Raw genomic sequence first — 25,854 nt, 5'->3', positions numbered from 1 at the left:
AAAAGTCCTGGAACCCTGACTGTGTTGGTCGCTTGTCATATAATGCTTAATAAGTGGATATAACAGCTTGTTCAGCTCGTACAACGATGTCCATGTGTCCTTCCTCCCTGCCTCAGGGCGCTGTGATCACCCCGGCAGCAGCTATAGAGCCCAGTTTGTCTCTTCACCCCTCCAGTGTAATGGCTCCTCTTAGCCAGCAGATGAACCACCTGTCTCTGGGCACCACGGGCACCGTGAGTCTCAGCTTGTATCGCTCCATGCATGTGTGTGTTTTGTAATATATTCAATATAATTAGTCAGTAGAGATTTCCATGATCGGCTGTAATTGAAATGATCTCGCAGCAGAAACCACGCACACGTGGAAACTGCCTTTTTTCTGTTTGCTGAAATGTGCGACGACCGAGGCCAAACTGTTATGTAATGTTTCAGGTCTCAGCGGGGATGTCAGACAGGACTATTAATCCAGGGATTGTAGAGGACATATTGTTGATAACACCTTCTCTCTGCAGTACATGCCTGCTGCAGCGGCTGCTCCTATGCAAGGAACCTACATTCCCCAGTACACTGCAGTGCCTGCCTCTGCCATCACAGTGGAAGTAAGGACACAAACATGTTGGTTATGGACTTTATTCTGATTCATACAGCAGCCCATATCCGGCTTTACAGGGCTAACTTGACTTGGATATTGAGATTTATATACACTATAATTCATATATTATTTTCTTGTGTCACACCTCTCATATAAATGAGATGCTAGTAAATTAAACTGTAGTTAATAATGGCCATGCTGCCATGCTGCTGATATTCTGTGAGACCTCTATTAGTATTAGTCACTAGTTTATTGCCACGGAGGGAACTTAAGCCTTGATGATATCAGAATCAGCTTCTGTGTGATTCAGTGTGAGACAATGCCACTAATTCTACTAACCCTAGTCAGAGGAACTGTTATCTGATTGTTAAAATGAGCACCAGTAATTCAAGTGGAAACCTTCACTTTGAATCAATACTAAGGTTTTTTGTCTTTGCTGAACTGTTTGGATGTTCTCAGTTAACGTATTTCAGTGCTGAGTGGAACAAAGAGGACCTTATAAACCTTCTGACAGTCTGACATAACGGCTATATGTGACGTGTTTCTGGTGTCAGGGTGTGGTGACGGACCCTTCTTCACAGACAGCCGCCCCATCCTCCCAGGACGCCAGCGGGCAGCAGCCTTTATCGGTGGAGAATACAGGAGATCATGCCACAGCCTACTCGTACCAGCAGTCTAAGTGAGTGTATGTAGACGTCTGTGCAGCTGCTACAGAGGGGTTAGGATATTAACCCGGCGTTGCACTGTCTTGCTTTAAATTGATGAAAAACCGTAGTGGCAGTTCTGTTGAAAGTGGATGCCAATGTGGGACTCCGATAGTCTGCAGCACTTGATGTGATAATTTATCTTAGATATGCCATAAATAGTCTCTAAAAAGAACGAAAGAATAGAGGACTGGAAGCAGCGGGAAACAGCTAGCCTGGCTAGTCAGGAATAGACCAGCACATACACCCTCATAAAACGTAAAACATAAAATGAATTAAACAAAAACACTTGCTTAGGTTTACGCCATAAAACCACTTTAGTTAGGATTAAGAAAAAGCAACATGGTTGGGCTTAACACTACTACGTTCTTACAGTGAAAGTGTGACTTTGACATTGTGAAAATGGGACCGGAACCATCAGCTGATTTTAAAGTGAAACGTCTCCTGGATGAAAGCCCTATGTTTGTTGGACCCGTCCAGCCGCCCTGTGCGCTCTTTAAACTGCGTCACCACAGCCCTGTCCCTGTGCGTTTACTGTTGCCGCGGATGGGTTAAGTTAATGGAAAGCCCAGTGCGTCGCATGCCGGCTCTAAAGGGTGCTCTGTGTGGTGGTATGGAACGCCGGCGGCCGTGACAAAGCGTTGGTATTTGATGCCCTGGGAATGAGAACGAGCTGCCTAGTTGGAATAACACATTGAATTGTCTCCTACTTACATTCTTGAAATGTCCCACAGCAGTGTTGCTAAGGTTGTGATTAGTTAAATAAATGGATGTGTTGAATAGGTTGTATATATATTTTATATATTACTACAGTGTTTCATTGTTGCACAGACATAATGTTAAGCCAACTGCTGTGTTGTTTTGGTCACAGAATCATGCCAACACATTTTTATCTTTGTCCTGGTGTTTATTCATCTTGTTTTTTCTGCTTCCTAGATAACCTGCTGGTGTTTTCTTTTACACACAGCGGTCGAACAAAGAATGTTGTGTCTGCTGTAGAAACTGTAACATTGTGCACAGTTTCCTCAGTTACCCCTTTTTTCTGTCTCCTTTAGATAAGAAGATTGGTGGGAATCATTGCTGCATTGCCTTTAGAAGGACTGCACTGAGGCGCCGGAGACACAGAGAGAATCAAAAAAAAGGTGACGTGGCAACACTAAGGGGAGAAAGCTTCCACTGTGCACAGGCACCAAATAAAAGACAAAATGAAAAAAAAATCAATTATATTTCTTACCTGGTTGAACCAAGAAAAAGACAAAGGAAAAAAAGAATTGATGGTTTGCTGAACTTGAGGACAATGAAATCAAACGCAGTCTGCAACTGTGAGTTTATCATTTCTCACTGTGAGACTGGACTTTGCCTCCAAAGGAAAAAGAGAAGACAGACTGAAATCTAAACTCAACCAACAAGCTGTACAGAAAATAGAACATTTGAATGTGCAGGTAGATTTTCAGACTTTTTTATTAAAAAAAGGAAGGAAGCAAAGTCTAGAAAAAAAACAGGTTGTCTTCCTTTGATATTAAGCTACATTATTTTCATTCTTTTTATTATTTGAGTAGTTTTCTAGAATATCAATGTTTTCGTAAATCTTTATTGCCTTAATTTTCTCAAACTTTGGGGAAAAAGTTTCCATAGTGTTGAATAATTAAATAAAAGAGTGGTTGAATGATTTGAGAGCTTCCTGGAGAGTTCCAAGAGATGAAATCTACAAAGCTATTTGTACAGGATTTTAAAAAGAAAAGTAGTAATTGTATGAAGATGATTTTAAATGATGTGGTGCGTTGCAGCTGACGTTTGTTGGTAGGGAAGACAAATTCTTTAATGCGACTTGTGGGAAAGGTCAATCCACTGCTTCCTGGAAAATGCAGCTAGGTTTAATCATGGGATAAAAGTTCTGTTTCTCCATCACATTTGTATTTTTTTTTGTTGTGTTTTTGCAGTCTTTTTACTTTCAAAAAGTTTTTGCTTTGCCTGCTTTGCTTGTCTCACTGCAGAAAGAAAAGTAAAAAAGGAACATTTCTGACTGACAAAAAAGCAGAAAGAAAACGCTAGGATTTTTAAATGTGCAAAAAGCAATAGTTTTAGTAAAACTGTTGACAGTTTCTTGAGTCTTTCTTAACCGTTGAACAAAAGCAGCCAACAGGTGGCATATTTTATACCAAAGATGAAGAAACTAGGTAGTGAAGAGATCTTTCTTATGTTGCTTTTTCTTTATTTTTTCACCTCTGAAACTGAGATTTTTCTTGCTTGTCCTGCTGCTGGCGTGTGAGCTGATTTTATCCGTGACTGAGAACATGCAGTAGATCTTTAACGCAACTGCCTCAACCAGAAGAGTGTTTTGAGATGTTTTGTTTGTTGAGTGATCATTTGTGGTGGTGATCTAAAATGGTGCTGTAACATCTGTCGAGAGACCAGGCACCCTGTGGTATGGAGAAAGTGGAGGAGGTAGGTATGTTACTGGGAAGTTGGTATAGTATACTTTAGTGGTAAAGAGGCTGAAAACGCATTATATCTTGTGGGATATTGGTGTGTACATTTTAAACCTGTGTACACACCCAAAAACACCCTCTTCAGGCTGCATTGACCAATCACAACTCCGACACTGAGATGCTGTAACTCATTATGACGGCTAGCCAGAATGTTGTAGATTGAATTATTTTGAAATGCTTCTTTAGTCTCAGTCCATAAGACAAACTGTTTTTACGCCGCCGTCTTGCCAAACACAAGCCATTTAAAATGTGAGCAGGGCGATGATTTCTGTTAGATGAAAGGGCATTTCTGTTGAACAAAATCATTTCAGCTTATGTATATTCTAAAAGAAACGAGGAGAGATGTTTTTTTTTTTCTTTTTGTGTTGCCTTTTTTGAGAATTGATTATGATGTGTGAGCTGCTAAACACTTTTCATTATTGGGGATTGAGGCAGATGTGTGTTGGCTGGGTGTGGAAGAGGTATACCTCCAGAATGTCGAGCGATTCACCATTTGAAGCCAAGATAAAGACAGTTAATTGTTATCCATGACTTGAAGTCTTGTGCCTCTTTTCATGTTCCCGGTTGCAGTTGAGTACTTCTCTCTTCTTAGATAGGTCAAAACCAGTTAATAAGAATCTGCATTATTTGTACGGAGTACGAGGGCATCAGTTGAGAACCAAAACTCCTCTCTGGACTTTAACTGGCTGACGCAGGCTCCGAGGTCACACCCTTGAAGCCCCACCTACCTGACCCTCCACCAATGAAAAGAAGCGAATGGAAACGTGGGAACAGACGGACACAGAAAAACTCGTGGTTCAACCAAAATCAAGCAGATTCAAACCTCTATGGGAGAATAAATTATTGAGAGAAGAGAGAAAATAGAGAAAAGCGAGAACAAAAGTAATATTTATGAGATCTCTTTTTGTACAGGTGTGTAAAAGAAGATGCAACAGAAATAACTTTGATGATGCTATTTTTTTATTTGCTTGGTCACATGCCTCCCATGTCTTTCAAATTGTGATTCTGAGAGTGTCTGTAGAACCAGTGGATATTGCTGTAGTTTCAAATGTCTCTTTTCTTTTTGTTTTCTTTTTAGACAAATCTTTCAATAAAAAAAGAAATGTTTCAGTCAATACTCATCTTGTATATTCTGCAGGTACAACGCAGAACCACTAGAGTGCACTGTAGTACACCGTGTGTGTGTGTGTGATTTTAACAAGTCAGCAGGGAATTTACAGATGCTAAGTGGACACAGATAAAACAGAGGCATTTAGATTTAAACAGGCGCCATTGTACTTTAATATATCCTCTGTTGATGAATAAATTCGATTTAAAAAATGAGCCACCAGTGTTTAGTCTTAAATTAAATAACATGCTGCGCTGGGGTAAAATCAGTAAGGTAACTAATGATGCAGCACAGAAGCCTAAATCTCATACAAAAGGCACTTTAGTTAGTAGATATGTTTATTACTGCATAGAGAGATAATTATTATCAAAACAGGACCAATACATTCAGTACATTACATACGAATCATGCATCATTCTCTCCAGTGCAAAGACAACAATATTACTGAGAAAGCTACCCAAGTAGAGTACGATGTATACAGAATGTCAAAAGACACACACGTTTTAATTCATGCTGTTTTCAGTCACAAATGATGTGAAGAAATTATTTTTCTTTTGCCCTAAAATTAAATGTTTTGTATCCCTTTATGTTGAGAAGAGTAACCCATTTAACAATGCTATAACAAGGACCACACGATAATAGGAAATATTCATGTTTTCTAATATTTGCTGGTCACCCACCAATTAAATGTTTTGGATGTACTTGTATACAAGTGTGTTTCATACACCGCTCAGACAGTCGCTGCACCCGATTCGACTGTTATCAGGCCATTAAATAAACGTTATCATCGCTATAAGCACCACAGATGTGGGTCATTAGAAGCCAACTACGCCTACTACGTTGTAAAAGTGAAAGTCAAACTTAAAAGCAACACGTTCTAACACGTAAAACTGAATGAAATGTTACGTTTTGAACACAAACAAAAAGCCTTCTTTAGGTTTAGACAACAAAACTCCAACTTATTTAGGTTTAGACAACAAAACTACAACTTCTTTAGGTTTAGACAACAAAACTACAACTTATTTAGGTTTAGACAACAAAACTACAACTTCTTTAGGTTTAGACAACAAAACTACAATTTATTTAGGTTTAGACAACAAAACTCCAACTTCTTTAGGTGTAGACAACAAAACTACTACTTCTTTAGGTGTAGACAACAAAACTACAACTTCTTTAGGTTTAGACAACAAAACTCCAACTTATTTAGGTTTAGACAACAAAACTACTACTTCTTTAGGTGTAGACAACAAAACTACAACTTCTTTAGGTGTAGACAACAAAACTACTACTTCTTTAGGTGTAGACAACAAAACTACAACTTCTTTAGGTTTAGACAACAAAACTCCAACTTATTTAGGTTTAGACAACAAAACTCCAACTTCTTTAGGTTTAGACAACAAAACTCCAACTTATTTAGGTTTAGACAACAGAACTACAACTTCTTTAGGTTTAGACAACAAAACTCCAACTTATTTAGGTTTAGACAACAAAAAAAAAAAAAACTTGGTTAAGTTAAACATTATGTTTTGGCTTAAAGAACACATTGTTGGTTTTACACTGGATGCGAACTCCGGGCTCCCGGGTGAAAACCCTGTGATTTACCACCATTCATTCATCTTCCACCCCTTATGCATGGACTTTCATATTGTTTATACTACACCGCCTGACTTCAGCTTCTGCTCCTGTCATAATTACTACGGTCACTAGAGGTCGCTGTCGTCTTCTTTTATACCTTCTTTCAGTGATCTACCATGTGAATAGATGATCAAATCTACTATTGGGTGTAGTAGGCCCCTACTGACCTACATCTATGGGGCTTATAGCAACTGATGATGCCTATTTAATAGCCTGACAACAGTCTAATTAGCTGGTCAGTCAGATTAATTGCTCCCTCTCAGCCACTCATGCCTTTTCTATCTAGTCTTAGTGTTGGTTCTGTTGCTGACATCTCCAAAACTGACCAAATTTAGTCAATACCAAAAAACTCAAATGACTGTTATCATCACAACATGTAATCATGCTGATTGAAAAAATCTCTCATCAAAGGCTTTATTGACACAATCAGACATCTTTCATAATATATAAACAACACTTGAGTGTAGATTACACTGAAAACTGGAAATGTGTGTAGTTTTCTCAAACTGCTCAACTGACTTATCGATCTATCGATATAGATATAGATATATAATCTAATATCTATCCAACAATACTCTGTTCTTTAAGTACCGAATGAAAACCTTCCCAGGGATGGAACAACGCAAAGTTAGTATTTAATGGGAAAAACAACACTTAACATTAAATAATTTTCAGTGACCGGTAGACTGCTGTCCAGAACTCAGAACATAAAATGTATCTTGTATTTAAGTCTATTGATTGATTGCAGATAGACTGTAGAAAAATGACTTAATGTAACATCTATTATAGTTTGCAAAATCATAATGAAACAATGGCACATAGCACATTCAATATATTGTTTATTAGGGAGGTTTTCATTCAGTAAAATATTGTTGTGTGCTTCTGGTTTTCAATGAGTTTATACACTATATAATGTTTAGTATATAATAAAAAATGCTACAATAAGGTGGCCGTGGCAAAGTGCTGCCATTTGGTTTGTAAAGCGGATCCATTCAGTGCAATTATATGTATAATATAGAATCAATCAGTGAGTGAATAGCTCATGCTCTGCCTGAGGGTCCAACTGTGAATGCAATATAGAAACTCAGTTTAAGGTTACGCAATGTGCGACAAGAACGAGCATGTGGACATTATGGGTGCTCGTTCATCATCTGTGCAGGTAAACCTGTGTCACCTGTTTCTGCCTGTAAAACTGAGTTTTTTCGAGATGATTTTTACAGCCTCAATAAAACCAGTCTCACATGTGAAGCTAGCTTAAAGACTCAAAGTCACTAGCAGGACACATACTGAGAGGTTTTCATTTTGAGGCTCTCACTTCAGTTTCCTTAAACTCTCATAACTGAAATATAAGGCAGTAAATGGCTCAAGCTGAAAAAAAATGTCATTAGTAACTTTCAGTACAAGTGCCTTGGCACACGCTGCTGTACCGTCACACTCTCCCACTACTTACAGGATAACAGCAGCCCCCAAGGCTTACAATGGAAGATCATTCATTCCCTTTGTGACGTACACTCTCAGTAGCAGGTGCGAATGAGGAAGATGAAAACTACGACAACAGTTATGATGGTTAGTGCTGAAAATAGAAAGATAAGGCCGGCAAAGACGGAGTCTGTCAAGGGGGGGATTTCTTTCACTTCAGACGGGATCATGTTGGACATACTCAGCATGTAGCCCAAACTCCACCCAATGCTGGTGTTCTTTACCTGAAGTGAAGAGATTTGCAGTGTTATCATTGTGAATTTGCATGCTGTACATGGCATTTTTTTCAGTAGCTATTACATCACTTTGCATGTCTACAGAAGTTGAGAATATGAAGCTGTCATGAAGTTGCACAATTACAGCTCTAGGGCAAAATATGAGTCATAACACCCAAATGAATGTTTCTGTAAATAATCCAAGTGTTTTGTAACTTCCTCTGAAAGGACATACCCAACCACCAGACTCCCAGACACGCTAAAGGCACTAAACCACACACACAGCACACTGACTCTCTTGTTGGAAGCGTTGGCAGCTGTTGAGGAACGCTCTTGTGATCAAGTCTAAAGGGTAACCGCCATGCAATTTGGAAACTGTGGCTGTAATTTGTGACTTTTTAATAGCTACTGTCTTTCTTTATGACTCATGCCTGATAGACTGTATGTCACAGAGCAGGAATCCCCCTCTGTTGAGGGACTTCCATTGTGAAAGACGCTGCGTGTCCTCAGGGCATCCCAGAGCGATACATTGCCTGCCTGTCATCCTGGCCTCAGCTTCTTGAGTGCAGATGATTGGTATGTCAGGCATCCCATCTATAATGGGTCCCCACAGGTGGCCTCATTCACACTTGTATATGTTAAAAGCCTGTGTCTAAACATGACGGACTGTTGGCAGCTAAAGCACAGCAACTCTCATCAAATTGCCATAGACATTTTGATGGTTGTGTCATTTATAATATGACCATTATTTTTTTGGAGAATATATGAGCTCAGAGAATAAAAAGAGTGGATATGTATTGGCTTCATAACTGCGTAAAGGACAGCATAGGGTGCAAGGAGTGTCTTAGTGGAAATGATGTGTCTGTTTGTTTTTTTCAACCAACCTGTTTTTCGAAGTTAATGTTTTTCCAGGTCTCTTTGTCAAACTTGTATCCGTCCACCAGCATAGTGTAGACATAGTGACCTGAAAAACAGTACGTCCTAAGGTGTTTGTCCGAAATCCATGTCTTTTCTGCCTTCAGCTGAAAGGAAGAGAAACAAAGATTAGAGAGTGGCCTGTGATAAGGAGGCTTAATGCTAACAACAAAATATCAATGTTGTAGTCAAGATGGTTGAATTCATGGTTACGATAAGATCAAATAAAACTTCATCCATCTAGAAGGATTTTTTAAAAAACATTTACAAAGATATTGTGCAGCTATTTTGAGGTCTGATACTTGTTACGTGTCTATAGGTCCCCTATAATAGATAGATATAAGCTCTTAAGTGGGAGAAATATTGTTTAAGTTCTAGTAAAGTTTTCCCTCCTCTGAGACTGGCTCAGTTTTAGAGTAAGAGTGAAACTAGAAAAAACACCTAAGGAATCCAGCCATCTCATGTAAGCTTGTTGAGGCTAAATAACGCTCCAAAGTTAGGCTAAATTTTGGCAAGGAAAAACTGGCATGGCAATTTTCAAAGGGGTCCCTTGACCTCTGCCCTCAAGATATGTGAATGAAAATGGGTTCTATGAGTACCCACGAGTCTCCCCTTTACAGACATGCCCACTTTATGATAATCACATGCAATCACTTCCAGATGATGTACACCACTTCTATGTGGCATATACTGTTGACCTGCTATGTCCCCCTAAATACCCCCTGCAGGGGGGCATGTAGTTATTAAGTTAAGTTAAGTTGCATTTCTGACATCATGTTTTAACAGGAGCACGGTCACTAAATCAAACGGAGAAGAAAATGTTGGCACACCTCAGTCGGTGATCTCCAAGCGGGTATTTTGCCTCTGCTCTGTTCTTGGTGAGTACAATGATTGTGGGATGTGGTTGGCCATTGTGCCATAAATGGCACCACTTAGTCTATATAAAGAATTCCTGTCGTTTTTCTTTCCTACATTATTGCTCATCCCAACGTTCACTTTGTTTTTACATTGTTTGTTCCTGAAAGATCTCTCTTCTCCTCTCAGCCTGCTGTTATTACTCTAGCTGTACACCAATTGTAAGAACTTACCTTTGTCCAATGTGAGTGGCAGAATTTCGTAATTAAGTCGTTGAATTGATCAAGATTGGATTTTCCTTCTATCCCAAGCGCCCTAGCAGTGAAGAAGAATCCTGCATATGCCTGGTGGGAACAGTAGAGACGTATCGTAAGTTGTTTTTATCATCTTTATCTCTTTTCTTGCACGTATTCTATTTGCACTGTGTCTATGTCACTGTTACCATAAAATCTCCAGTGACAGGCGGCTGCTCGATTCCGTTGAATGAACACTGGGACGAGGGACAAGTCGTGAAATTAAACATGGACTTCACTATGCTGCTGCACTTGTCTGAGTCGTTGGTTCCCACCATGAGGAGTTCTCGATCTGGCTTGTAGCTGTTTGGCTGCTTTGTGCAGTCTGTGTCATAAATGTCTGAGGCGTACATGGTGGTGTTGTAACCATCAGGGTAGCAGGGGTTGAGAATGTTGGTTGGGTCAGATGATTCCTGGAACGTTAAGAGGAGGAAGAAGATGTTAAAAGAAGGAATGGAGGATGAGGGGGAAGTTATGATAAAGAGAGGGACAGGAAGAGACATGGGAGGATGAATTAAGAGGGTTTGGACAGTATTACTTATGCATTTACAGTCACCATCTATATATGCAAACCTGCATGACTTATTTACTTGAATTACATATTATCACATAAAGATCCTCATGTAAATACAAACTTTTTACTTAACATTTTATAACAGGACCCTGCTGCAAATGTATACCCATAACATATTCTCACTACATAGCATATTTCTCCAGCTACAAGTACTATTATGAAGCTATAAGCTGCCAGAAATAATGCATTTCTCGCAGACATTCACGGTCCGATCAATTTTCTTAATGACATAATGCATTCTTGACTGGTTTCCCTTTGCCTGTTAGCAACTCAGGGACAACAGTGTTTGCTAATCAATTCTGAACTGGGCATTAATGGATTTTCGCCTGCACATGCATGCAAAAAAAAACATACATTCCCACAGCCATGCGCACCACACACACAAGCACTTAAACATGAACATAGAAATGCATACTATACAGGGACGTGGAGAGAACTCTGGAAAGAACCATCACTCTTATAGTACCTGGAAGCATATACACACGCACACACACACACACACTCACACTCAAAAGACGAAAAGAAAAGCTGTGTACCTGGACTATTTTGTCCAGAATCCTCTTCCCAATCTCATTTTTGCCATAGCAGAGGAAACTGTGTGTGTAGACATTGTAAGGGTAACCGTACAGTTTGACATGCAAGTAGTCAGTCCCTCTGAGATCTTCCGGAACTGCAAAGGCGATCTGTGTTGATGCTCCACCAAGGTCCATGGACCCTACAGTCCTTTCCCCTTCTGGGTGGACGTAGGCGTTCCAAAGATTTTTCTGCAAATATAATGAAAACGTTTAGCATCTGATGAACCACTTGATCTGGAGCTGTTTGTGAAGTAGCATTATTTTCCACATTTAGAGATAAGTACACTTTGACCCACGGAGACCAGATAGATCAATGACAGTATCTTACCTCTAGGAAGTTTCCCATGAGGTAGTTGACAGTGACCCACCCATACAGCCCTTCTTCTTGACCAGTAATGATGGAAGCATTTTGGAACATGAAAGGCAAAGACTCCAGGTATTTTCTGAGACTTTCCAGGATTTCATTGGACTTCTTTTCATCCTTCTCACTTATAGCAAAGCAGAAAAGGGAACAGAATTACAGATCTTACTGGAAACAGGAGTGGTCAGCAGTGAAACATGGTGTCATTAAAGGAATAGTTTCATATTTTGGAAAATTCACTTTTTTCGCTCTCTTGCCGGGAGCTAGATAAATAGATTGATACTACTCCCATAACGTGAAGCTAGAGCTGGCCAGAAGATGGTTAGCTTAGTTTAAAGACTGAAAGGAAGAGGAAATAGTTCAAAGGTGTTCAAAGATCCATCCTATTGACCTATAACCCAGAGGGCTTAGATAAAAACCAGGTGGTGCATGAATGGGGTTAAATTGCTCTGATCCTTCCAGGCACTCTCCAATAAATTGTAAGTAATGGTGAGGGAATACCCTGAAGCTATCTTATTTCAACACTTTCTTACTGCAGAAGTCTCATTCCAGCAGTAGCTCCTAGAAAGAGAGCTGTGGTATTGTGTTTTTCAACAGGAATAGCTATGGTGATGTTGTCCATGCAATTGTTGAATCCCGTCCACGACATGGCATCTTTCTCTGGGTCAACCATCATCTCTGAGATACCAGCACCTGTGGGTACAAGGCCAGGCTAAAATCATATTCTTAGGTACGGCCTCTAAAAACATAAAGTGAAATTTCTGAGTTAATGTGTAACATCTTAAATAATAGTGGTTGATGGAGCATTTCAAAATACTCAGTAAGCTTTGGCTTTCATTCTTCTCTTCCCCCCACCCCTCCCCCAATGACTCACCAGCAACTTTGCAGTTCATTATCTCAGTTACAACTCCGGTTTCATTCTCCTTCTGCCCTGGCCACTGGTACAGGTACACACTGGAACGTGATGAACCCGAGTCTATCACAATGCCATACTGAAGTGAAGACAGAAAAAGAAATCATGTTACAGGGCCACATTTTTCTCTTGGTCTAGTCTTTGCTGCTGCGACCCCCACTGCCCCTTTAAAAAGGGACCACCATTTGTCACCAGGCTGACTGATGAGAAAACCTTTTTTACTTGACCCCAACCTTGACATCCGATAACGTCTGGCACCAATTTCACAACTGAGAATGTGTGGGAGCTGAAGAATGTGTGTGTATACCTGTTTCTGTCTCTGTCTCTCTCTCTCTCTCTCTCTCTCTCTCTCTCTCTCTCTCTCTCTCTCTCTCTCTCTCTCTCTTTGTAGGGATGTGTTTTGAGAACTGTTATATACTTTGTTTAAGTGAAGAAGATCTAAAGCCAAATAGTGCCTACTATATGTGTGCATCCATAGGAATCTGTGCGCATGCATGTAAATGTTCACCTCTGAGCTGTAGAGTTTTGACCCCCAGGTGTCCTGGATGACAGCAACAGCAACAAGGGCAGCAATACTGGCCAAGAGGAGAAGCAGCACTCCTGCTATGCGACACTTGTAGCCCACTTTCCGTTTGGAAGCCATTTCCTGTTGGCAAGAAAAGGGGTTGAAAAAAAAGGAGAGGAATGTTTCACTAAAAGCATTTTGGCACTCAAAGTGATGTGATGTGAAGAGGTTTGAAAAGTGATGATGAGCAATAATAGTACACTTTATTTACTTTAAAATAACATTAATAGTATTGATGGACTAAGCCATACCACCAGGTTTAACAAACACATCAGAGGAAACAGAATCAGGAGAAAACATGTGGATCGTGATAGGCTGTATGAATAATATTCTTATCATGGACAATGAAAGAGCCGGCTCTAGCCCTTTTGGTGCCATATAGGCAAAATTCGGATTTAGAGCCCGTTAGGGTTCAGCCCCCAAGAACATTAACCCTAGCCCCGTAAACCGCACCACTAAACTAATGGTTTCAAGACAAAAAATTATGATTTTTAAGTTATTATGATATAAATAAACATTTGGTCCCTGATATTGTTGGCTTAAAAGTGTTTAGTCAGTTCACTACAATTTACGCTTTTATTGACAAATAAGTGCCGAGCAGACGAAAAAGTGTGAGAAAGAGAGTAACAGGGGTGAAAAGTGTATTTCTTTCTTTCTTTCTTTCTTTGTTCATTTGTTACCTCGATGCAGAAGATGAGGAAGCGTGCCCACCGTCATTTAAGAAAATATATATATTATTATCATTATTCTTTTAGAGGGCGACCAGCGCCCCCCAGGAGGTGGCGCCCTAGGTGACCGCCTATGCCTTAAGCCGGCCCTGGACAATGATAACCACAATGAGATCCCCGATTATCTTTGACCTATTTAATTAAGGCAAATAATGCAAAGCAATAAAATGAAAGGGGAATTTGTTTAATTTTTTTATGATCTGCAAAGGAGAATACAAGCTTCTCTCAGTTTAAGACTCTTTGAAGAAAGCGAACTGGGTTTTGAGGTGGGATTTAAGAGAGTTTTGTGAGGTGTCAGTTCCTAACCAGGTAAAAGGTTAAAAGCTTTTATAGGGCTTGTCAGTCAGCAAAAACAAAACGTTGCCTCTAAGGCAAACTGTTTGTCTCTAAAACAGTGCAGTTAATCAGCAGCCAGCAAGCAAGTTTGCTGCTGTCTCATGAAAGCCTTGCATATTTAGCCTCGAAATCTTGAAGGTTTTGGTCGTGTTGTTTATTTAAACTTGATGTTGGCCTAGAGTTAAATTACAACATCCGTCACGTCCACTTTGTTTTGAGTTTAACTTCATAATGGCTATGAAGAAACAGCCATGTGTTGGATATTTAGAATAAACGCTCATGTTGTCAAGCTACAGGCAATGCTCACCTCAGATACACACTTTTTCCATCTAATGTTGATCTTGTTAATAAACATGGCGTGCCAGAAACTGCTCTCTTTGAGATTCAAGCGTATACTCAATGACTGAAAACGGTGTTCCATGCCAGATCCACCATGTGGAGAAAAGTTAGATACACTAGGTTAAAAAAAAATATTTTTCCCATATGCAGGAGTGTTGTTCTTCTACCAGAATCATACAAGCATTTCTCATGTAGTCACATAGAAGTGCAATATGGCTGCAATTACGGGTCAAACTCTGTAACAACACAGCTCTTTGTACCTAAACACGCACATACGCTCCCTTGAACTCAGTACATTTTTTCTTTCTAATTTTCTGGTTTATTCTATTTTACTTTCATTCTATTTATGCCTTAGTTGGTATGCGCTGTATGTGAAGATAATCTATATTTAAAACTACAACTAAGCCTAGCAATGTCATGTTATGTAATAGCATGGACTGAATATATTCCATTTAAAATATATTTTTCTTTATAGAGTATGGAAAGAAATGAACGCATATAAATAATGACTCAGCAATAGATATTATTCAACCATCCTATGCTTAAACTTGTTGTCTTACGGCAATAGGAGGTCATTAATGAGGGGAACATAGTAATTACAACCTTCTGTCAGACTACAGCGATTAGTGCTGTCTCCGCTTTGTGTTATTATCAGACTGTCCGACAGCTGGTAGAGAAAGCACCACAATTCTCCACCTCCCTCTCTATCTCTCTTTCTTTCTGACTTTTAAGCTGCTATTTAAGCTGTGTAAACCCCAAATAAATATTTGACTCCTCTGTTGTCAGCAGACTGTAACGACACACCAGTGACAATATTTGTTATTCTTTTACATCACAGCAATTAGAATTACCACAGTAACTTCAGGTGAAAACATGCAGGTAAAAGCTGCTAGACAAGGTGTGATTAGAACCTCACGACATGCCAACAAGCATGTCTCTGACTGACGTGGCTTAAGCCGGTTTAACACTTCACAGTCATGTGTGTGACATAATTGATATTCCACGTCTACAAATTTGGGGGATTTCTCTTTATAGCTATGCTCTGGACATTTTCATTTTCCAAGGCTAGTGAAAGAGATACAGGGCCTCTGTGGGATGCCAGCATTGTATGAAAAACATAAGAAACCGGAGGTCGCCCACATCTGCTTTTCTGCTTTCTACTCTTACTTTTAGTTTGATTAATGTAACTCAAAATGAAAATATGCCTCTATCAGTAAAGTAAGCTAATGGTTGTGGTGTTTCTAAAAACATACCCAACTAACAATATTACTAATATACCTGTGTTTAAAGTGTATGGAATGATATCTATGATTATAACTGATCTAATCATTTGCACCTATTGAAAAAAGACATCTCTAAAAGCACGTAGTAACATGAGCTCATCGTTCTCTGGCTTCACTGGTCAGCCAGTGGTTAGTCTAGTCTTTAACATCAGTGTGCTGTTGGGTCCAGGATGCTTGAACAATGTCAGTGACGTTCAGCGACTGTCCATAATAATGGTTCAAGCTTACTGTAAATATTTCAAATAACAACTCTTACGGACTGTAATTAAGTTTGTTGCCAATGTGTGTGACTACAACTAAAGCAAGCGTAATTCCGTTTCTCCCTTTACATTTTTTTTACTTCCATTAATATATATATATATATATGTATAGTACAGATTAAGCTCTAATTTGAATTACATCACAAATTAGTGAAATATGGAGACACTCACAGTAAAAGGGTTAGGGTCTCATCAAGTGAGCTAAGAGGAGACAGGTAACTTGGAGTTACTTAAATTTTGTTAAGTTATTTACTGTAATTTCTAATTCTGTGCTCTGCCTTTTCGAAGTCCATGCACAAATCTTTCAATCGTCAGGTTTGGAAGTTTTTTTGTATTTTGCCTTAAAGCTTTGTCTACTTGTATATCATATTATAAATGATGGAATTACATTGTGTGCTAAAACACAAACTTTGGTTTTCTGCTCCAAAGACACACACAAAAAACAAGATGGACCACTCTGCTCTCTGTTATCCATCCCCATGCACAACAAAGTAAACGTTATACACAATGCAGTTTAAATCAATTATCGGTCAACCAGAGGATTTGGCAAGTCTTAAGTTTGCATTGCGAGATCCAACACTGACAACACCCACATTATTCCTCCAAGTATATTTGCACATGCTGTTTCCTTTGCTTGTAGAAACTGGTCTTCATGAGGGTAAATGGGTGAAATGTGGTTGAACACTAACACATGCATACACCCATGTCATACAACACAGTAAATCAACTCACACAATGAAACAAACTTACCTCTTATTACCTGTATTATGTGTTATACCTGCATTAACCATTTGAGATTCCGGGGGATGCATGTGAGAGAGAGGAGGAGGTGTGTTTGTTTCTTACCTTGAAGAGCTGGTTTGTAGATCCTAGTTGGGAGTGGGAGTGAGATGGCTCTGAAGGAGGGATGAAGGAACACAGCAGGAAACAGGGGAACAACAAAGGAAGGGAGAGAGAGAGAGCAAGGGAGTGTGCTGTGAGTGAGAGATCTAAAGAGTGATTGGCCAACATGAGCAAGAGCTGTTGTACCCCAACAAAACAGAGAGAGAGGGAGAGAGGGAACATGGGAGGAGCAATGTATACAAACTCCAGTTTTCACCACTCCCACCACACCAGTGAAACGGAGCGAACAGGCAGTGAATGTTGCACGGCTTGTTCCTTGTTCACTGACTGTGTGGAATGATTAAGCACAGACACAGGTTTTGTGTGTATGCATGAAACAATGTGAGAAGAGAGGGGGGGGAGCAGTGGTGAGGTTAATTGATGTAATCAATAAGATAAAGTGCATTGTGGCTGAGTATCTGCTGCACAGGTTATCACAAAGTCAGCTCTTATTTGATAGGCCTGAATTGAAGGATAAAGGACGATGAAAAGCAAAGGATCAAGCACTGTACCAACAGTCAAGTATGTGTTGGTACTTGCAAGCTCCCACTTACACGTTCAGCTCAGGTTCTCATAGTGAAACCTATGAGTCATTAAACTAACCAGGTATTGTACAACATTTTCTGGAAACATGAGAACTGCTTGCATTTATGTGTGTCTGTCAGTCCAATATCACATCAGTGGAGAGTCATCAGAATGCATCAGCCTTCAAAGTCCAGATCAATGGCCAAAACAAACTTCAACCACTTCAGACAGCATATCTAAACAAACAGTTCATTCAGTCATTTTTTAAATGAATTTATTCATTATGGCAGTCACTCATTAGCTACCATACTCATTCACCAATCTTATCTTTTACGCTTTATCTTCACAAGGAAACAATTAGTTCCAAAATATTACAAACTGGGTGGTAATGGAATTTACCGGGCATGAAGGGTCTAAGAAAGACTATGTCCAGTTGCCTTATGGAAACTGTAGTATCTAGTGTTTTTGGAGCTTTACCAATAGGGACTAAAAGGTCGTAAATCAGCCTCTGCTGCTTCAATTTTCAGGATTCATTTTCAAAATTGGTCTTTCATGAGTCCACTAACTTAATGGAGGACCAACACTAAATAGCTTGTACACCTGTAATTGCTGCAAACTACCTTAATACAGTTATTAATACCTTAATCATGCTTTAGTTGCAATGAGTGAACATTGTGTGGGAGACAGATAAATAACATTTATTGTGAACTCTTTGCAAATATGTTCAGTTTGAACATTTAGCATGCAAAAAAATGTTAGTAAACATATTTCAGACATGTTTAATATTATGTTTTGATTTTTTAAAATTTGGTATTAAGTTTCCTCTAAAAATGCATTTCGCTAAAGCAAAATAGTTATAATAATGTAATTCTTAACGGTTGCATCCGCCCACTCCCTCACGCTCAGCCCCCAGTTCCACAGGGATCTACATTAAATTAACCCATAACTAACCCTGCAGTGGACAATATGACCCACTTAGCCTGAGCTAACTCAGCCTTGAGTTTACAGCTCCTCTGAGCTAAGCTAACAACACTCAAGGGTGTGAGGGTGTGATCTTACTAACTGGCTCTTCACTCATCTTCATTGGCTCATCATTCTGCATTTGCTTCATGTCATATTTTTGATTTGTCATATTTGCCATTACTATGACTGTTAAGTGGCTGCAGTGCTTCCCGTCACTGTGGCTGGTTCATAAATCCAGTGGATTCCTTAACATTTCAGCATGCGGGTGGTCTTCTGGTATCTGGACTGTCTACAAAGAAAACACTGATGGGGCCAGTCAAAGGGAATTACATGTCTGATTCAATGCTCAGTGAACAAAGATAAAGTATTTTTAGCTGCCTAAAGTGAGACCTGAAACCCACTGGTCTGAATGAACCGGACAGACAGGACGCTGAAAATTAGATTTGCACCGAGAGAGGAAATAGAAGAAAGGCAGAGAGCTCCTACTTAACTTTATGTGTTTCAAGCCTCCTGGATAATTACATACTAGTGGTGTTTCTGGTCTTCTAAGCTGTTAAATACTGAGGTGTGTCCATCCCAGTGTTGCTGGACATGATTAATTTATATGGGTACTGCTGCTGCTCCAAGTTAAAATCCAGCAACAGGACATACATTAGGAAAACACATAAGGTATCAGGGAGGCTGATAGAGTTGGGGCTAAACATCACATTGTGTGTACCTTTGATTGCATTTCTTTTCTCATATAATATTCACAAAAACCATTTTTTTGGATAAATTATAACCTGCATTGTTTAAAGCTAGGGTTGGTAGTGTTCTTCAAAAACATGTTTTTGTTATATTTGTTGAAATTCAGATTTTTGCCATTCTGCCCATGCACTTATTGCGCATTACCGGAGTCTTCCACAAGCTGCTAGCTTGACAGCTGTGAGTACTAACAATAGCCATGTTTGTTGTTATAATATGTTTACGTCCACAATCATATTTTTGGGGGAGTGGCTTTGGAGGGAGGCGTGAAGGGACAGACTGTCAGTGTCGGCGACTTTCTCAAAATGGGACCTGCTCTCCAAAACCTCGTTCCATAGTGGCACTAGTGGTCACTAGTACCTTGAAATAAATCTGATAATTTGCAACTGCAAATTACAAACCTGTCATCAAAATCAGGAAACTTTTTAAATGAACATATCTGCAAAGTTGGAAAAATGTTCTTACTAAATATGTCTGCAAAGCACTCATTTTTTTTTTCCAATTCAATATCCACCTGTGGCAACTAAAGCATATGTTTGTGGTATTTGTTAAATATTAAAAATAGCCAACACTGATTTTTAATTCCAAGTTGGTTGATTAAACTGTGAGTGATATCTGCAACAGAGAGACTGGGACTGGTTATTGTGTGACAGAGAGACTGGGACTGGTTATTGTGGGACAGAGAGACTGGGACTGGTTATTGTGTGACAGAGAGACTGGGACTGGTTATTGTGGGACAGAGAGACTGGGACTGGTTATTGTGTGACAGAGAGACTGGGACTGGTTATTGTGGGACAGAGAGACTGGGGCTGGTTATTGTGGGACAGAGAGACTTGGACTGGTTATTGTGGGACAGAGAGACTGGGGCTGGTTATTGTGGGACAGAGAGACTGGGACTGGTTATTGTGGGACAGAGAGGCTGAATGGGTTGGTTATATTATGCATTGAGAATGAAAGAAGTTGAACCTTGAGGAGGACTGCACAAGACTCAGAGACTGACTTTCAGACAAGTGAGTACAACAAAGTTACTGTGATGGTTGTAAATCTCTCCAAAGTAGCATTGTGGCGCGTGTGTGCACAAAGGACAAAAACTGTGCAGCTCTCTTTTTGCCTTAATACGTGCTTGTGGCCGCAGCTGCTGTGAAGTTTATATTGTTTATACATGTCCGTGCTGTCTGCCTTGGTCATGCTTTATTCTGCTGTTGATTCTAATAGAAGTGTCAGGTTATTTACTTTCTAATTTCTAATTTCTAATATTACTTGTTGCACCCACCATGGTGTACGTACAGTAGCTCTTTTTTTATTTATTGTCAGCCATTTTGGCTTAATTGTCTGAGTTTTTGCCTCCTTTATGGTTAATTCTTGTAAGGCTACACTGAGAAGGGCGGTTGTATAATTTATAATTTGTTGTATGCTCAGGCTGCAAGTGCCATCTATAGAAAAAGAATATATCGTTGGTTTGGATGTAGGGGCTCTGTGGTGTGATGAGTATACTTTGACATGTTAATGCACTTTATTTTGTAGCCTAAATGTGTTTGATTTCATAGGTCTATTATATCACATCATTTCTCTTTACCCTCCCTCCACCCCCCTCTTTCCCTCTTTCCTCAATATTATTATTAGAATATAATTTTTTTACCTTGTGTGTTTTTGTCATCATGGCAAGATGTAGTCCTGGAGACACCTATTGTATCACCACTCTTTACGTCCCCACTTTACACCCCTGGCCTGATTTGGCGTCACAAACTTTTACAGGTTTGTAGTTGAGATCAAAATAAAGGCTACTGTATAGGAAGTGGGGAAGGGGCCATTGGCCCCCACACTTTATGCCCCTGGCCCGATTTGGTGACGCGGCGGGTGTGATCCCATCGCAAGATGGTCTCTAGTTACTTTTACATTTTTACACAAATAATTTTACTTGTACATGGGTAAAATTCCTTTTAAGCAACAGTACTTTTACTTGAGTAAAATATTCTAGTAGTTCATCCCTACCGTTGCAACACTGTATTAAACATTATCTATTGGTGGATTCTGCATTATTTCCACTCATACAATGTACCAGGACCTTTATTGTGCTTTATGCTTTACACCATCATTTTTTTGTTCAATACTATGCATTTTGCAGCAATACTCCAATATATTCCCTGACGTTACACCCTATTTGTGCAGTTAAAAAATAACAATGAACTGTATTTATGTTGATAAAGTAACAATGATTTTCACAGTAAATTATTATCAACACATTAATCATTCTGCACAAACCAGTTTTCTTCAGATGCTATGGGGCTGGCCCCCTGCTGCAGCCTACCCTTATGGCTTCCTATAAATAAAATCTTGACAGTAAAGCTGTAATATCCATATATGCAATTCCATATTGTAATTAATAGAAACAGTTAAGCTAGGTCTGAATTGCCTGTATTGTTATTCAACCTATTTCTCATACATGCAGCTTATTGTATATCTCTCATACGGTCTGATGGTAAAGTAAAATTTATGAACTTCAGTTTCTGAGTTCCAAGTCTTGCAGTTGCTCAATTGTTTTGTCACCAGTAAATGTACTGAGAAATAATAATGTCCAATAATTGGACATTCTTTTGCGCTGTTCCTTTTAACAAACCATTATGTAATATTTTTACTTACTTACTGTAAGAAAATACCAATTGATGAATTCAGACTTCCCAGTATTCTTGTTAAAGATTGTACTGGTGGTGTTTAGCCTTCTTAACAACCAAATGCAGTTCCATCAGCCTCACAACATCACATTAAGACTGTTGCTAGTCCACTGAGATTTGGAAAGCTGTTCAGAGAAGTTCTGGCTAATTGTCTGTTTCGGTGCTTTCAAAATGCAGTAAACATCCCCTTGAATCTCTGCCGCAGCTCAGGGAGGAAATGCTGTGGCCGTGTTGCGGCCAGATCAATTAGAGGACAGAGGCACTTCAAATCCGCAGGAAGACCCTTGGCTTTGCTTTTCAAATATCTCAATTTGAGCAATGGTTGATAATGGGATTTCCTCTGTGTCTTCCCATCTCTCTTTCTCAATTGATTTCTTGCTCTTTTATGGTTTGCTCTTGTTCCTTATTTTGTTCTAACATTTGCCTAACCCCTTCACTGTAGTGGTCTTTGCTCACTTAAACACACTCCCTCTAAACCACAATATAAATGCAATGTCATTTGTTTGATGTATTCCATAATCAGAATTCATTGACAGCATATCTAAATTGATCCTATACTGCGGCCATGCTATTTGAATGTATTTACTGTAATTCAGTATCACAAGGCTACTATCAAACTTGTTGCAATGTTATCAAAACTAATACTGGTAATAAAATATCCCTCAGGTTACAGTTTAGAAGCAAAAATATGCCTGTATCCTGTCTAATGAGGACATCTCAGTTTTGAAGGTCTTACTGTGTTATCAGAAAATTAGATAGACAGATGCATACATGCATGCATACATACATACACACATCATGCATGCTGAAGCATTGTGCATTAAGCATAATTTTCTATTGATAGAAAATTATCCATGAAGCCTCTAATGTGTGGGTTTTTAAATTGTGGGCAAGTGCACTTTAAACCCACAGCCCTCCATTTCGCCTTGCCCCCCCCGCCCCCCTCCCACCTCAAGCCCAACTCAACACTGTAGAAAACTGTCTTTATGGTAATGACGTAGCCTCTTCCCCCACTGATATTACAGAGACATTCCCAGGAAAGATGTAACACAACCCCATATCTCTTGCATACTAAAGCTGTGAAAAAACACTCATCACACTACTATTAAATTATCAAAAAGGAAACACTTATCCTAATAGAATTGTAAGTATTAGTGTTAACAGCAATCAGTTCACAGTTCAAAACGAGGCATTCAATGCTGGCCATGTAACGTGATCTCTAAGGTCTCAAGGGTAGTTGTGACTTCAGATTCAGTTATGTGCTGATGGCTGCTGGATTGTAATGTTTTCCCATCTGATGCCTCCTAAGTAAAAACATGTCTGTGGCAAGCATTCAACCAGTAACCTCAAAGGATAGATGTTTGAAAGCTGCTAGCCTAGTGTGCGGCAGACAGTGGAGCTGACATCATGTGTTGGACTGGACTAAACACTGGGACTCTAATAACGCCTTAAGTATCATCCGGGCTCAATGGGACCTTTCAGCACCTGATAGGATTGTGTCAGATTGTACAATATGAATGTGAACAAACCCACATTTTAAGATTTAAACCATAATGTCAGTACTTTAACTTAGACTTAACTTTGACTTTGTTCAAGAACATACTTGTCGGCAGTTACTTTGGGCTGTTTTGCTTGGCGAAGGCACTATAGACATTAGACATATAGACAGTGAAGTCTATACTCAACACACAAATATAGTAACAGTGCCTTTACATAATGCACAGCTATATATTTGACCATGCATGCAAAGACATATTGGGCATGCAAAGGGCAGGTCATGTATTAGTGTTTATCCGTTGGTGTCAGTATCAACAGCATATTTATGGATGTGGGTCATCCAGTAACAACTGTGTATCTGTCAGTGAATGGACGTTGTGACAGCCTCTCTCAAGACAGCATGTGTAATGGTGACCTCTTAGAATAGAATAGAGACTTTATTGTCATTATCATTGAAAACAACGAAAAGCAGTTTAGCAACTCTTTGCAGTAATGGTGACCTCTTATGGGCAAACTAAACAACTGCAACTCTAGAGACATTAATTGTCTCTGCAAACAGATTTGTGTGGCAGTAGCCACACAAATAGCCTATACACCAGTACATTGAGGGAGAGCACACTAAAGCGATGGTCAAGATACATGAATGACAACTATGAATGTATTTCAGTAACACTATGGTACACAAAAGTGTGAGTAGTAGTATTATTATATAGTAGATATGATGACTTACTAGAAGTATAAAAATCATACTAAGTAATTAGGCTAATAAGTATAATAAGCATAATGAGCCAAAAGAGATTTCCCCTTGAATGATGCCTTAAGTTATCTTGATAAAAATAATCTTTTCTCAGTTCATTTCATCAGTAAATGTAGTTCCATGTTCCATCCTCCACCTACAGCTGACACCATCCACCAGCAAACAAAACATGCACCTTAAGTGTACAGCATCTGCCAACCTCCACCAATAGCCTGTTCCAGCCAGCTACAGACCTAAAGTCAGCAGCCATCTGCTGTCCTAGCCTCCACCTGCGGACAACAGACAGTTGCAGATGCATGCTCCACCTAAAACCTCTTCGGGCCAAATTCCACCTTTTCCTCTGCCTCTATCATCTAAAAAAACCTGTTACATCTGCGACCTCTGTCAACATCCACCCAAAGCCTCTGCCATAAATCAGCAGCTTCTGGCAGACAGCTGCAACCCAAACCTCCACCTACTTCAGGCTCTGTCAGTAACCTGCAAATACCTCCACCTGCAGATTCTGGCATACAGCTGCAGGACAGACCTCCATCTACAGCCTCTGCCAGCAACCTGTAGCTGCCTCCACTTGCAGACTCTGGCAGACAGCTCACCACAGGAGCAGTAAAGTCTTTACATAAACATCCTGTAGTGAACTGGGTAACTTATAAATGCTTCAGAAACATCCTGTAGTGAACTGTGTAACTTATAAATGTTTCAGAAACATCCTGTAGTAAACGGTGTAACTGTTAAATGTTTCAGAAACATCTTGTAGTGAACTGTTTAACTTATAAATGTTTCAGAAACATCCTGTAGTGAACTGTGTAACTGTTAAATGTTTCAGAAACATCTTGTAGTGAACTGTTTAACTTATAAATGTTTCAGAAACATCCTGTAGTGAACTGTGTAACTGTTAAATGTTTCAGAAACATCTTGTAGTGAACTGTTTAACTGTTAAATGTTTCAGAAACATCCTGTAGTGAACTGTTTAACTGTTAAATGTTTCAGAAACATCTTGTAGTGAACTGTTTAACTGTTAAATGTTTCAGAAACATCTAGTAGTGAACTGTTTAACTGTTAAATGTTTCAGAAACATCCTGTAGTGAACTGTGTAACTGTTAAATGTTTCAGAAACATCTTGTAGTGAACTGTTTAACTGTTAAATGTTTCAGAAACATCCTGTAGTGAACTGTTTAACTGTTAAATGTTTCAGAAACATCTTGTAGTGAACTGTTTAACTGTTAAATGTTTCAGAAACATCCTGTAGTGAACTGTTTAACTGTTAAATGTTTCAGAAACATCCTGTAGTGAACTGTTTAACTGTTAAATGTTTCAGAAACATCTTGTAGTAAACTGTTAAACTGTTAAATGTTTCAGAAACATCCTGTAGTGAACTGTTTAACTGTTAAATGTTTCAGAAACATCTAGTAGTGAACTGTTTAACTGTTAAATGTTTCAGAAACATCCTGTAGTGAACTGTGTAACTGTTAAATGTTTCAGAAACATCTTGTAGTGAACTGTTTAACTGTTAAATGTTTCAGAAACATCCTGTAGTAAACGGTTAAACTGTTAAATGTTTCAGAAACATCCTGTAGTGAACTGTTTAACTGTTAAATGTT

The 25,854-nt window shown here is 39.2% G+C and overlaps 2 protein-coding genes across 8 annotated transcripts in view; one reads left to right on the top strand and one right to left on the bottom strand.

The window, feature by feature from the left end:
- LOC119496647 (RNA-binding motif, single-stranded-interacting protein 3-like) overlaps positions 1-5,105 on the top strand; it is a 180,658-nt gene extending 175,553 nt beyond the window's left edge. For 3 of the 5 annotated variants that reach the window (XM_037784105.1, XM_037784108.1, XM_037784107.1), the window contains 4 exons: positions 117-233; positions 510-596; positions 1,144-1,268; positions 2,349-5,105. In XM_037784105.1, coding sequence (XP_037640033.1) covers positions 117-233; positions 510-596; positions 1,144-1,268; positions 2,349-2,352 — 333 coding nt within the window. In that variant the 3' untranslated portion in view covers positions 2,353-5,105. Of the gene's footprint in view, positions 1-116; positions 234-509; positions 597-1,143; positions 1,273-2,348 lie in introns of those variants that run through there. The other 2 variants (XM_037784106.1, XM_037784109.1) reach the window with 1 other exon arrangement.
- A 1,234-nt stretch (positions 5,106-6,339) lies between these two features.
- On the bottom strand, positions 6,340-17,230 carry entpd3 (ectonucleoside triphosphate diphosphohydrolase 3). 3 transcript variants are annotated; one of them, XM_037783461.1, is made up of 10 exons: positions 17,063-17,230; positions 13,214-13,351; positions 12,667-12,784; positions 12,326-12,485; positions 11,760-11,919; positions 11,393-11,620; positions 10,432-10,695; positions 10,223-10,333; positions 9,104-9,241; positions 6,340-8,228 (listed from the first exon to the last, which is right to left on the bottom strand). In XM_037783461.1, exons 1-10 carry the CDS (start codon positions 17,225-17,227, stop codon positions 8,040-8,042), a joined length of 1,671 nt encoding a protein of 556 aa, XP_037639389.1. In that variant the 5' UTR covers positions 17,228-17,230; the 3' UTR covers positions 6,340-8,039. The 3 variants fall into 3 exon arrangements, with proteins under 3 accessions (XP_037639389.1, XP_037639390.1, XP_037639391.1); XM_037783462.1 differs by lacking the exon at positions 17,063-17,230 and adding an exon at positions 16,967-17,046; XM_037783463.1 differs by lacking the exon at positions 17,063-17,230 and adding an exon at positions 16,977-16,996.
- Between the last annotated feature and the right edge of the window lie 8,624 nt (positions 17,231-25,854).

The sequence above is a fragment of the Sebastes umbrosus genome, chromosome 11 (genome assembly GCF_015220745.1).
Source record: "Sebastes umbrosus isolate fSebUmb1 chromosome 11, fSebUmb1.pri, whole genome shotgun sequence".
NCBI classification, from domain to species: Eukaryota; Metazoa; Chordata; class Actinopteri; order Perciformes; family Sebastidae; genus Sebastes; species Sebastes umbrosus.
The sequence above is the reverse complement of the archived record's forward strand: the minus strand, read 5'-3'. Positions and strand labels throughout refer to the sequence as shown.